The 14306-nt window shown below is 34.9% G+C and overlaps 1 protein-coding gene across 1 annotated transcript in view; it reads left to right on the top strand.

Moving 5' to 3' along the window:
• Window positions 1-13741, top strand: part of ERGIC2 (ERGIC and golgi 2) — a 39942-nt gene extending 26201 nt beyond the window's left edge. The window contains exons 7-14 of the mRNA XM_037032134.1: window positions 867-965; window positions 2087-2182; window positions 4634-4689; window positions 5578-5676; window positions 9067-9164; window positions 10861-11023; window positions 12294-12376; window positions 12542-13741. Of these exons, the coding sequence (XP_036888029.1) occupies window positions 867-965; window positions 2087-2182; window positions 4634-4689; window positions 5578-5676; window positions 9067-9164; window positions 10861-11023; window positions 12294-12376; window positions 12542-12604 (757 nt within the window). The 3' untranslated portion in view covers window positions 12605-13741. The remainder of the gene's footprint in view (window positions 1-866; window positions 966-2086; window positions 2183-4633; window positions 4690-5577; window positions 5677-9066; window positions 9165-10860; window positions 11024-12293; window positions 12377-12541) is intronic.
• The last annotated feature ends 565 nt before the right edge of the window (window positions 13742-14306 follow it).

The following is a 14306-nucleotide window of genomic DNA, read 5'->3' as shown; positions in this document are numbered from 1 at the left end:
ATGTGACTTTGGGTGTTAGTTTTCCAAAGACATAGAACTAAAGAAAATAAAATCGCGTTATGTCTGATGATACAGGTTATTGCTGAAATTATTAGGAGATAATATGGTCCAAAGGTAGAAGTATTAGAGGAAAGGCTTTTATTTTTGGTGGTGTTCTTTAGAGTATGTAATTTAAGAAGTTATTGTGGGCATAAGAATTTTGTTTCAAAAACCCTCAAGCAACTAATTTTTGTGGCTGTATATTTAAAAAGAAAGTAGGTGCTTTGTTTCCTATAATCCTCTGCTTTATATGCTGATATTCTTTTCATAAAATATAGATATATTTTGTTTGGAATAGCCTTATCATTGAATAAAGTTCAGGTGTCTTCAGAAAAGGAGTCACTAGGTAATATTAAATGGCACTGTGTCTTAGTTTGTACTGAGAATTGAATGCTGGTGCTGTGGCTTCATAGGCCAAAAATCTTCCACTTTAAGTTTTTCAGACGTATCATGTGGTCCCTTATTTATTTTTTCTTTTTTCATATTTATAATGCTTTATTCAATGCTGTACTAAAAGTAGGAGTTTTGTAATTACTTCATGCATACATGAAAGATGAATTTAGATACTCAGATGCGCACATCTGCTATTGATGCAATCAGACAGGTTTATTGTGTAGCCGAGCTATTAGACATGTAGCCACCATACCTCACCTCTTCCTTCTTTCAAGAAAAGTGACCAAAGAAAATGTAGTATTTTATTTTAGAGTAAAGTCCTAAAATAATAAATGCATGGCTTAACTGAGTCATCTAATTATTTTTTTAAGGGTTGGCTTTCTTTGTGTACCTTACCATATTTATAAGCTATTGCTTGCTTGTGTTGTGTTCAGGATGCTGCAGCTGATTCAAAGTAGACTGCAAGAAGAACATTCACTTCAAGATGTGTTATTTAAAAGTGCTTTTAAAAGTTCAACAGCACTTCCACCAAGGTGAGATGTGTGTTTTAAGTGTGCAACTATTTATTACAAACTTGCTTTGACAAAATTTTAGTATTGATTTAGCTATCCAGGTCTCATATTTCTCAGGAAAGTGTAATCATTCTTTTTGATGAAGTTTTTTTTACTCTTAAATGTATAGCCTGTGATATTGATCAGGATTATTATAAATATATTACAGTTGATCCTTGAACAACATGAGTTTGAACTGCTCAGGTCCACTTATATGCAGATTGATTTCAGTAACTGCCTGTACTATTTTTCATCTGGGGTTGGTACTCCACAGGTAGAGGGCCCACCGTATGCACTGATCGGTGTCACTTTATGTAGGGGACATGAGCGTTCCTGAATTTTGGTATCCCTGAGTCCTAACATCTAATCCCCTACAGATACCAAAGGAAACTGTGCAAAGTTTTGGTGGAGTCAAAAGTTATATGTGGATTTCAGCACCCCTAATACTCGTGTTGTTCAGAGTTCACTGTATTTCATTTTCGGTTAATTTTTCTCTTTTTTACATGTTTTTGTTACACCTCCATATAAAATTATTTTATGCTTTAAGAACAAATTAACTGCATTTCACATTATGATGACATATACATTTTGATTAGAAATTTTGTGGTTTTTTCTTTTATAGATAAGAATAGCTGACATTTGGAAATGCTAAAATAATGAAAATGATCGTTTAAAACTATACAGAAGGTTCACATTTGCTTAGGAAGAAAGTGTCATTGTCTATTTGAACTTAGATGGCCTACCTTTCCTTACTTCAGTTCTATTCCTATCCTCCCCAGTTCCCTACGATGCCAAAAAAAGATGATAGAAGTTTGTCTTTGTTGGACTTACTCTTTACCTATAGCCTTGTCTTCTATCATGGGACTTTGTCCTTTGGTTAGATTTGAAGAACCATGGAATTTTAGATTTGTGTACATGTAATATAGGTGTGATAATTATATGATTTTTTCCATTTTTAAATATATGTTTTTTAAACAAATGTATAGACTTCAAAAAACTTCTTCTGATATTTAGACACTACCTGAAAATTGATCTTTACAGATCAATATTGATGACAGTATTGAACGTGCTGTAAGTAACCCTAACGTATCCTGTTGCAATAGGGAAGATGATTCATCACAGCCTCCAGACGCTTGCCGAATTCACGGTCATCTGTATGTCAATAAAGTAGCAGGGAATTTTCACATTACTGTGGGCAAGTATGTTCTTTTCACCTACTGAAAATACTGTAGACAGGTTGGCAACTTGTTAAAAGTAAATTCTTGACTAAAATGATATTATAAGACTACTAAAGAACTGCTTAAAATGTTTTGTATCTGTATTTTTGATGTCTCAAGACTGCTGTTCCAGGCTTTAAACACGTAATAGAGAAGACTACTGACTTTAAACACTACCTCAAAACAAAAGTTAAATACTCATTTCAGATTTTGTATGTTAAATGAGCTGTAGGTAAATGTGAATTAAAACCTACTAACCAAGTTTTAGTAGCCTGCAAGCTCTTACCTAGACATTTCGTTAATTTGTTCTTTTTGTTCGATGGCAATAGGTTTTTGTTTGGTTCTTTTGTTTGCTGATCATCACGAAAATATAACCCTAACTAGTTTAAGACAAGTATTTCAATGTAGTTAACAGTTAGTAGTGTCTGGGGAAAAGTTAAAGTAGGTAAAAGTGAAGGAAAAAACATTAGACCACCTTTATAGGCAGTACGCAGCACAGAAACTGTTATACATTGAATATTTGGTAAATTTCTGAATGAATAAATACATTCTCTGATCCTGCCTCCCTTCCTCCTCCTCTTCCATGTTGAGTTGCAGGACTGAACAGTTCTTCACTGTAAGAGACATTTTTTTGACTACTTGCTATGTACAAAGTACCATGCTAGATACCAAGGATGAAAAGAGAAAAAAAGCAGAAGGTTTTTGTCCTTATGGTACTGACAGTCTGAGAGAACCTAACCTTTACACAGTGAATTGCACTGGTAACTATTTAATTGTAGTTGTATTGAGGCTATAAAGAAGTACGGCTGATAAGGGACTGCATGACAAGGGACCTGACCTACTGTCCATGTCAGCAGAGACTCTATTGAGGGAGACTTTAGGAGTGTCCAAACTAGTGGATGGTTAGCAGTTTCATATATCAAGGAGACCAGGGCATCCACGCTGAGGGGAAGGTTGTAAGGCAGAAGATTAGAGAGAGAGGAGAGAGCATTGGACTTCTATGCAAATTATTTCAGTGTCTACATATCACACATTGCTTTGTTGTCCCACTGTTTTTAACATTCATTTTTGTGTAGTTTTGTTACTGTTGCCAGAACTCGTTGTCTCCATTTTCAGCCTGTATCTGGGAATCTTAGAATGTTTGGGTATCACACAGGCAAATAATACTTGGCCCAGAGAAATTTAGATTTTATTACATCTTTGGATACAAGAGTATCCTACTCCAAATCTAACCGAAAGGGGGAAACTTTAACAAATATCGTTATGAACCTCTACATTATGGCCTTTGTTCCCAGTTTCACTTCTCGCTTCGTGTTATCACTCACACCAGCAATAAGAGAGCCAGATGGAGAAACATGTAGTTTGCATCTTATACTTATCACCTCTGAAGTATCCTGTAAACCACTCACAATCTGGTACTAGATTTGCCAAATTCAGTATTGATTTTTAATAAACACATATCTCAGTACCTCTCAGGCACAGAATTATTCTCAGCTGTATTGTAAAGGAGAACAATTTCAGTGTGCAAATCCTTGATCATGGCTACATTAGATAAAATAATGAAGTAGGCAGATGCTTGCCACTTAAATGAAGACTCATTACAACAGCTGCAAATGCAGACTGAAACAGATATGTTGGCCGCTCAAGTGTCATGAGTGGTATCTCTGTCGATGAGGTGGTGTTCTGAAATAAGGAACAGCTCTTTGTAATACTGTGAACAAAACAAAATACAGCATTGCCTCTGTTTCCTGGGAAATCTAGTGTCTGTGGAAACTACAACAAATTATTTTGTATGGATAAGTGGAGTTAAGTTCTAGACTCAGATTATTATACATAGGTCTTTCACTTATGTAGTGCCACTTAGAATGTGTGGAAGTCATGCAAGATGTGGGACAGTATTATTTTGTGTGAGACTGTCATTGCCTTGGCAGGACCCCTTCTCTGGCTGCTGGCCACTAAAGGCCAGTAGAACTCTTCCCCAGTAGTTGTGACAGCTGAAAATGTCTCCCCTCAGTGCTGTCCGGTTTCAGCAGACTTCCCTTCACTGAAATTTATGTGGAATAATGTATCATAGCATGTGAAAAATGCATGAAATTCAAATTTCAGGATCCAAAATAAAGTGTTACTGGACCATAGTTGTGCTCATTTGAAGTTTGTGAAAATTTATTTATGTACCTAACTACAAAGTGACTTCAGTTTTTCATCTTGGCCCACAAAACCTAAAATATTTACTCTCTGGCTCTTTACAGAAAGTTTGCCAACACTCAGTTTACAATATCGCTGAGATGAGTAGACTTACCTCCTTAAATCATAGGCCAACTATGTTCTTATTTTATATTAAGAAAATTATATGACTTAGGAAAGATCCCTTTTCAGATTTTAATTAGTTATATATTTGAATGTTATTACTTTAATCTTTTTTCCTCCTTTCAGGGCGATTCCACATCCCCGCGGTCACGCACATTTGGCAGCACTCGTCAACCATGACTGTAAGCAGTTGCTGAGATTTTTTTCCGTGACGATGTCCTTGAAAAAGTTGTGTGGTTTTTTTTGTTTTTTGTTTTGTTTTTGTTTTTGTTTTTTAGCACAGGTGCAACGTAGGGCTTTGAAAGTGGGCTGTTTGAAACAGATATCTGTTGAAGAAAGTAAATAATAAATGTGTTGGCTCTAGTCCATTTTCTCTTGTCTTTAAGCTGCCTGTATTTCTGTTTAGTCGTGTCTCAGAGGTTGCCACGGTTAGGGAGGAGAGCCTTTGTGTGCTTTGTATCACTTTGTACACATTTCTGCTAATTTTTATGGACAGTGAAGGAAATACATAAATCTAAGTGTGGATACATACACACGTACATATAAAGTATTCAAGGTAGTTTCTTGTAATGATTGTCATAAAAGTTTTTAAAGTCTGCTTTTGAGAATAAAAAAGAGTAATAATTCCATAAAAAATCAGTAGTGTATTTGATCAAAAAAATCTTGGTCCCATCCTCTTTAGCAGTGTATTAAAAATATACCTGATCCGAATATATTTGGGTTCATTGGTATCATCCCTGTTTTGACCACACAATCCTATTATTATGTGATGATTTGAACCAAGAAAGACTTAACTTTTTAGGTTATTAGAATTGGGTATAATATTATTTCTTAGACCTTAATTTGTCTGTGTTCATGAAATTTGAGATATAGCATTTTATCAGAATTTATGTACATTTGATTTCCACATATTTATTTGCATTTTTCTCAATGCAGTTATAAATACTGTATTACTGTACTTGCAGATTTTAGATGTTTTCATCTGAAAGTAGATAAGAATGTGAAACCATGTATTATATGTGTTTTGAATAATAATTTATCTACCTATCGTTTTTATTTTTTGGCCTCAGCGTACAACTTTTCTCACAGAATAGATCATTTGTCTTTTGGAGAGCTTGTTCCAGGAATTATTAATCCTCTAGATGGAACTGAAAAAATTTCTGTAGATCGTAAGTACTTAATATTTACTGTTGAAATTTTATATAGGCAATATTTTACCTTTAATATTAATATATTTTAATCCTCTTCTTAACCCCCTTGTAACAAATAAACAGACCTTTAAGTGGTTGATAACCTTTAATTGGAGATGTGTGTGGAGAGACTTTGTCCTAGTAGTGGGTAAAATTTAAATGTTAGAAACAAATCCATAGAACAGATAAGAAGTTAAATGTAAGCTAGAGAAGGTGTAGCCCTTAAAAACTCTCTCAGTGTATGAAAGGTTAGTGTGTCAGTAGGGCAGAACTTCTTTCCTATGTTCACCAAAGAAAGACTTAGAATAAAAGAAAGTTCCAGCATTCCAAGAAGAATTTCCTTGTTTGTAAAGGTTCAAAGTTCTAAAATACATATTAACCATTTTAGAAACCTATTTGGAGAGCTTTGCTAATGTCAGAAACCTAGAGTTATTCCAGAGTGGTCTGGCTATTCACACAGATAGAAGTTGTATGTTACGGCAGAGATTGTTTACTTTTTTTAACCTTCTATTCCACTTAAAGTATCAGTTTTTCCAAATATTGGGTGGGTTATTATTATTATTACTTTTTTAGCAAATAATCTATTCTTCACTTTCATGACGGGTTTTGGTTGCTTTCCTCTTCTTAAACAGTAATACTGCGTGGCATGTCCCACCTGTCAGACCCTTTTAGGATGTCTGAAGCTTCCTGTGCCAGTAGGAATTCTAGCCTTTGCAGAACTGGAATTAAGGGTTTCATTTTTATTAATCCAAACATTTATTAATATTCCTTTCAGTATTTTACTCTTTTAGCATAGTCTCATAATCAGGTATTATACTTAAAATACTGACTGCCATTCGTGAATATGTTATGTTGGTATGGGAATTTTTTCACTTAAGGAAACTTTAGAGTACTGAATTCATTAATGTGAGTAGAAATTATAAACTGTATTCATTATAATCTCATCTTTAATTTAAGTATATGTTCATTCTACACCAAAATGCATTAAATATTACTTAAGAGATTCTCATTTGAAAACATGTTGATTAATACTTTGTTTCAAGATGCTAAAATGAACTATAAATTTCCATACAGAAGTGACACTAAATATAAACATTAATTTTCAAAAGGCTCACTTTATGTCCACGCTCCTAAATTCGAAGACTAGTAGGTGTTTAGGGTTTCTTTGTAAAATGCCACCAGACGAGTAGTCAGTAAGATACTGAAAGCTTTAAAGCAGGTATACTCGTTTTCCTAACATATGTTCTGTTGGGCTTCTTTTTCCAAAAGACAAAAGACAGATCAGCATTACAAATCTGTTGTGTTCAGGTAACTACCTCCTCCTTGATGTTCTCCGAAGTTTTGAGGGGATTACTTAGCAGTTACATGTTTAAAGCCGTGCAGATTTGGACAGATCTGAAACCTTTGGAACATCTTGTGGCTTGCAACAAAATGTCATTCAAGTGCATTTTCCACACCTCCCCACCCCCACCTCTGCCCAGTCTGGCACTTAAGTTATTTAACAAAGTTATAGCCCTCTCTTGAATTAACATCAAAAGAATAGGTCTTCAGTAGTTGTCTGGCCACCGGTTAAAGGTTTCCCATTTTTCCTGTCCTGTTTCTTTGACCTGTGTTTGTTATTTATTGCAGTGACACTTCATTCCTCACTTATGATGAGAGATTTCCTCTGTCCTTCCTTTTCACTCCCAGGTCTGATTATCCCACCCATACGTACAGCATTAGTTACTGCCTCACTCCTCTCCAAGTCATCTTTTTTCATAAATACTTAATACCTAAACACCTTTTTTTCCTAGCATTTTTAGCTTGCTTTCTTTGTCTATCACATGATAGAGTTTATTTATAAAACACCTAAAACTAAGCACAGGTTGAGCAACTCACCTTACATCAAAGAACAACTGAAAGGGTGAAACCGAGGCCATCCCCAATTGATACGCCTTCTGTGGGTGGTGGACGAAGTTGACACCCCTTCGCTCTAACATTGTCTGTGATAATATTTGGGACATACATTTGTTTAGTATGTACATATAGTTGAAATTAGCAATGGGAGAACTGGTCAAAAAATAATCATTAGTTAGAAGATACTATTTCTCCATTAGTAATGGGAGAACTGTTTGGTTTTAAAAGTTACAGTGGTACAAGTTGTAAGAGAAATAAGTGGTGAAGTTGAAACAGGCTTTGGTTTATTATGGTAGAAACTTGTTTAATGCTAGTGTGTGAAGAAACCATTATGGGTACCTCTCTCCCTCCTACCTACTTTTACCCTTCCCTCCCCCGTTCAGAATTACGCTGAGATAAGAGGAGAGAAAACGGATTTTTAGAAATAAAAATTTATTCATGCTGAGGAAGAAAATAGACATACAGTGTATGCTTCCATTTATATGAATTCTAAAATAGGCAAAGCTAATCCCTGACAGTAGGAGGTAGCGTAGTGGTTGCCCAGGGCCAGAGATAGAGGGGGTCGACCACAGAGGAGTGCAAAGGAACTTTTTGATGTGACCAAAATGTTTTATACTTTCATTGTGGTGGTGATCACATGGATGAGCACATTTGTTAAAATGCATCATACTGTGTGTTTAAAATCAATACATTTTATTCATGCACCTAGTTTTCATAGATAGCTGTTACCATGTGGTGTGAAGTACAGGTCAAACACAATGAGGCACTATTACTTATCTACTAGAAACTTTAACATATCTAATTCTAATTTTTTTATAATACAGACCTACAGAGTTAATGTTTTGTATTGTGTGAACTGTTAATTATTTAAAATTAATCATTGGTAATAAACTGGTATTTATGACTTGTATTAAACCTAAAATGCTTAATGACTATGTAAATATAATCCTTTTGATTACACAGTAACCCCCAGGCAATCCCTGAGAAGTTTCTTTATATATTTTTCTGATGTGGTATCAGTTCCTTATATATTTGTCTAAAAGCCAGCTAATTCAACTTTGGTTTATTTACCTATCTTAAGATATCAGTATAAACTAAAAATTTGTTGTGCAGTGATTTTAGTATTCTAACTTTATTATTATAAGTCTGTATACCCTAAGGGAATGCTACTTTTATTTTCCATATTTGGTATAAGGATAATAATGACTGTAAAGGTATTTAAGTGACTAGTTCATCTTTTTAAATATGAAAGGTGTGTGTGTATGTGACTATTTTATGATTACCGAGAACTTGTTTTATCAAATATTAGTATTTTGATTTCATTCCTTGTTTTAAAACTACTTTTTTTAGACATTAAGTCACAAGTAGCATTAAATTTCGGGTTAAGTGTATTTAATAGGAGGAGGATATATTGGCAGTAGTTTTGTTGCTACTGGATTGATGGGGGGAAAACATGTTTTGTTTTTATTCTAGACAACCGGATGTTCCAGTATTTCATTACAGTTGTGCCAACAAAACTACATACATACAAAATCTCAGCAGATACCCATCAGTTTTCTGTGACAGAAAGGGTAAGTGAAATCCAACTGATGATTTTCTTTTTTAGCATTTTATAGTTCTCCTGTCACAAAATTAGGTTTTAGTTTCAGTTTGGTGTCCTCCCCCTTGTAAAATTTGTGGGAATTTTGAAATGCAGTAACATTTTATTTTAAGGTAATAAAATATCAGAAGCAGGTGTTAGTATGTTCTAGAGCCAGCAAAGAAGTAGGTTTTTTTTAAATCTGGAAGGTTTTATATTCAATTAAGTCTAAAATATTAAACTGTGGTGGTATTGTTTTATTCTTAATATCTTAATTTTGTAATGTTTTTCATGTATTGGTATTAGCAGGTTTTTAAAAAGATTTTATTTATTTAGTTTTAGAGAGAGGGGAAGGGAGAGAGGGAGAGAAGCATTGATGTGTGGTTGCCTCTTGCACACCCCCTGCTGGGGGCCTGGCCTGCAACCCAGGCTTGTGCCCTGACTGGGAATCGAACTGGTGACCCTTTGGTTTGCTAGCTGGCACTCAGTCCACTGAGCCACACCAGTCAAGGCTGCAGTTTTCTTATTTGCCCGCAGATTTTCTGATTTATGTGTTCATTACTTATTTTTTAATTAACATATTTAACCTAGGGCATGCATGGTTATTGTGGCTCAAGTAACAACAGATTTTGAGGGTTTGTCTTTGTAACTTGTGCCTTGTATTTGTCTATTTGAGAGGGCAAATGTTCTGCAATCTCAGGGTGGAGTTGCCTTATCAATAAATATGGCAGTGAGGGTCAGACTTTTGGAATTGCGTGGTTTAACATTTCTCATCTGTTCTGGGGTGATGTGTTCTTTTTGTGTTTAAGAATGGTGAATATTCAAATACTATTATTCTAAATAATTCTAAGGTAACATTTAAGTGCTTTAAAAATTGCTTTCCTCAATATAGAATTTTAATGGTCTTACAATTTTTGATGGCTGTGTCCTCAATAATTGTAGAATTTCCCTAGTGTAAGGAGATTAAATATTGAAGATTTTAGGAGTGAAATGTTACATGTTTATAACTCTTTACATGGTTCGAGGGAAAAAATAAAGCGTGTGTAACTGTGTGTGTGTGTTTACACACACAGAGCGAGACTAGGTCAGGTGTGTACAAGTGTATTTCGTGCTTTTCTACATTGCTGTAGGGGTGGGAAGATGCCATTTCTCACTAAGATTGGCACCACCTGAACATCAGTGTACACAGTGGCAAGGCTTTTGGAAAAACAGAAACCCGTACGTTATTGCTATGGGAATGCAAAATGGCATATTCTCTATGAAACAGAGTTTGGCAGTATGTACAGAATGACATATGCATTTATGCTTTGACTCAGCAATCCTTCTAGAAGTTAAATGCAAAGATAAAGTAAAAAAAAATACAAAAACAATGTATGTATGAGGCTCTTCATTGTGTGGTACGTCCACAAAATGGAGGGACATGCAGTTTCTTAAAAAGAGAGAAAACGATATCTGTATTGATTCTGTTCTTCTGATTGCTTCAGAATCTAACCACACAAAGAAAATACAAAAATTTGATTGTTTTAAGATTTTAATCTCGTAGGACCATGTGTACAAGGCTTTGGGTGTTTCTCTCATTCGGTACAGGTGCAGGGCTTCGTGTTGATTGTAGAAGTAAGTGCCCACATGACATGAGTCTGGTTTTTCTCCTCCTCACATCTCTCCCCATCCTTTTGCCTCCCTTTCAGGAGCGTGTCGTTAACCATGCTGCAGGCAGCCATGGAGTCTCTGGGATATTTATGAAATATGATCTCAGTTCTCTTATGGTGACAGTTACTGAAGAACATATGCCGTTCTGGCAGTTTTTTGTAAGACTCTGTGGTATTGTCGGAGGAATCTTTTCAACAACAGGTAAAGATTCGTTCTTTCTTTTGTCTAATTTCTAAAAGCATTGCTGACACTGAAATTAGGATGCTTTTACTTAAAAGGAGCAAGAAATATGCACATTTTCATGTTTTGATAAAATTAAGAATTTATACTTCAAGACTTCATTCCAAACCTCCAAAATTAATTGCAAGTGTTAAACATAACTAGATTTACTGCATTCAGTGACTTAAGGGAGATGGCTTAGTGAGCTAGAACGACCCTAGGCGTGAGTCCAAGTCCTGCCATATATGTATAGTGGTCGCCTCCTGAAGATCACCTATCCTTTCTAAAGATGTTTTTTCATTTATAAAAAAGGGAATGATGGTTTCTGTGCAAGTGTGTTGTAGGATTAGACAAGAAAATACTTAGAAATAAATGACACTTAGAAATAGTAGACACTTGAATGTAAATTTTATTTCTTTTTTATTTTTTTAAAGATTTTATTTATTTATCTTTAGAAGGGAAGGGAAGGAGAGAAGGAGAGAAATATCAATGTATGGTTGCCTCTCGTGAGTCCCCTGCTGGGAACTGGCCTGCAACCCAGGCATGTGCCCTGACTGGGAATCGAACCGCGATCATGTGGTTCGCAGGCCTGCGCTCAATCCACTGAGCTGCACCAGCCAGGGCTGAATGTAAATTTTCTTATTCACTTAAAGTATTTTTAACTGTATATTATGTAAAATCATATATTATGGTAGTTTAAGCTACAATAGTTCAGTCAGTGTTTTTATGATTGGGCCTTTTTGCCCTAAGATTATGGAGTCCTCTCAAAAATGGTAACTTGTAGAATTATAATCATGAAAATTTGAGAGTTGAGTACAGTAGATTAAAAAAAGTAAATAATTCCTTCTTTTCCCCAACGCCTATTCAATATTACATGGAGCCAAGTAGTTTATATACTTATTAATTATATTTTTTAGATGAATGACTGGCTTTTCTTGTAAAAGTCTTTTTGTCACTGCTTATTTAAATGCATTTAAATTTCTGGTGCTCATATTATTTATTTTTCAAAATTATGTGGGTGTCAGTTATGAAGCACCCTTGAAGAGATTGCTTTGTCAAGATCATGAATTACTTGGTTTTGTAATTTTGAAAAGAAATTAATTTAACTGTCTTGTTATTTTTAACTGTGGGAGTAAAGCAGACTGCTTTATTTCTTTCCTTAATTTATTCCATTAATAACTAGTTTAGTTTTATATTATATAGCAATTTAAGAAATTTCATTAAAATCATTAATTAAAACATTTTTTTACAGGCATGTTACATGGAATTGGAAAATATATAGTTGAAATAATTTACTGTCGTTTCAGACTTGGATCCCACAAACCCGTCAGCTCTGTAAGTGGTGTAGAATAAATGGTATTGATCTCAAACTCACAGTATCATTGTTAAATCTAAATAGTATTTTTGGTACCCCCCCAAAAAATTGCCCCAAATAAAACATTGTGTTTGGAGGAAATAGCATAAGGAGTAAAACTGATGCTCTGGTCTCTTTCTCCATAGGTTCCCTTTGAGGATGGCCACACAAACAACCACTTACCTCTTTTAGAAAATAATACACATTAGCACCTCCCAGATGAAGGAGAAAAACTTTTTGCCTGAGATATAAAACCTTTTTTTAATAAGAAAATATTGTGCAATATATTCAAAAGAAAAATATGAATAAGAAGCAGGATTCATACCTAGAAAAAAAAAAGAAAACCGAAACTGAAATCCTATATATGTTGTGTCTGTTACAAATGTCCTAGAAGAAATTATGCAGCTAATCAGTGAGGAGGCCCAACTGGAATATTGCTTTGAAGATGACCCTTCCTGATATTTTCACAGCGAATGGGCTGTTTCAAAATCAGACCTTGAATACCTGAAGGAAAGAAGTTAAACGGCGTCTAAAGAAAAAGGCATTAATAGTGCTAATGTCTGCGTCCTTTTGTTTTTAAAATACCGTGTCAGAATAAAATATGTAAAACATATGGAAAACTAGTCTAGACTTTGAAAAGTTGTGATCAGGTCACACTGTTACCAGAGGCGAACAGGAATGGGCTCACATGCTGTAGCCATATTGCTAATGTTAAGCCATAATGACGAGACCATTTACCAGTAATTTGGCTTTATGAAGGTAACTGCTTTTCTTTAAACTCTGGCTGTTGACTTTGTTAACTTTTCAAGGCAGGGTCATGGAAGACTAAGGTGACTTCTTAGAGGGGCAGGTATATAGGTGCTGTAATATGTAACAGAAGTATCATTCACAAATTGTATAGTGGGCACTTACATGGGGAGAAGAAAGCACATTTTTTAAAAACCTGCTAAATTTCCTAATATGATCATTATATTGTTGGTATATTTTGGAGTTGGGGTGGGTAATAAAAAAGATCCACTACTGATGATGGAAATTACCAGTTTGTAAAATATTAAGAGCAAAAGTAGGATATTTTGTACATTTTGTGGTGAGTAGGCAACAGGGTAACTTTAAATAAAATAGAAGTGTGAGGCAACTCTTCAAGGGAAACAAGCTGTCGTGTCTGGGAGACGATCACATTAAACGGTGACCACTGAACTGTGAATCTGGGTGGGAGAAGTGTCTGCGTTCAGAATGTCCTGAGTGCGGGGGACTGTATTAGATTGTGTTGTTCTGGATTTCTCACTATTTAAGGCTTTATTTAAAGTTTTCAGACTATAAAAGATTAAAAATAATAAGGGAGATATCACTCAGGTGCCATTAAAAACTTATTTGGAGTTCGTGTGCCAACATCAGTTTTCCTTATGTAATGCTTAATAATGGAAGGATTACCAACCAATCCCCATGTTTACAATCATTTAGGGACGTGAGGAGACAAAAACTCCGGTGAGGAGCAAGGCCAAGACTGAAAACTGGATTTAAAATCATGGCTTTTAGAGGACAGGCTGTCACGGTTACAGTTTTTCAAATGGATTTTTTTTGAAGGTTAAAAAAGTTTTTTTGAAAATAGTTGGGACAGTAATGTAGCAAGAGGAGAAATACCGATAAAACTACATTGCAGTAAAGCTTACATTGAATGATATTTTGCTGAAAATAACAGAAGCATCAATGTTTAAAATACACATTTTATCATTAGGAGCCACAAAGTTAACTGATTAATACAGGTGACATAACATGCTTTGAAAGATACTTGAATCCAGAAAATTCCAAAACAATCCATGTATTTTTGATTTCTTCAGATATTTCCAATGAAGTTAGACTAGGAACTAAATAGACCATGTCTCAAGGAATTTCAGCTGGAGAGAATTAGAA

This window comes from Sturnira hondurensis, unplaced genomic scaffold (genome assembly GCF_014824575.4).
Source record: "Sturnira hondurensis isolate 20B ecotype Veracruz unplaced genomic scaffold, ASM1482457v3 Scaffold0000362, whole genome shotgun sequence".
In the NCBI taxonomy this organism is placed as follows: domain Eukaryota; kingdom Metazoa; phylum Chordata; class Mammalia; order Chiroptera; family Phyllostomidae; genus Sturnira; species Sturnira hondurensis.
This window is presented reverse-complemented; position numbering and strand designations above follow the sequence as displayed.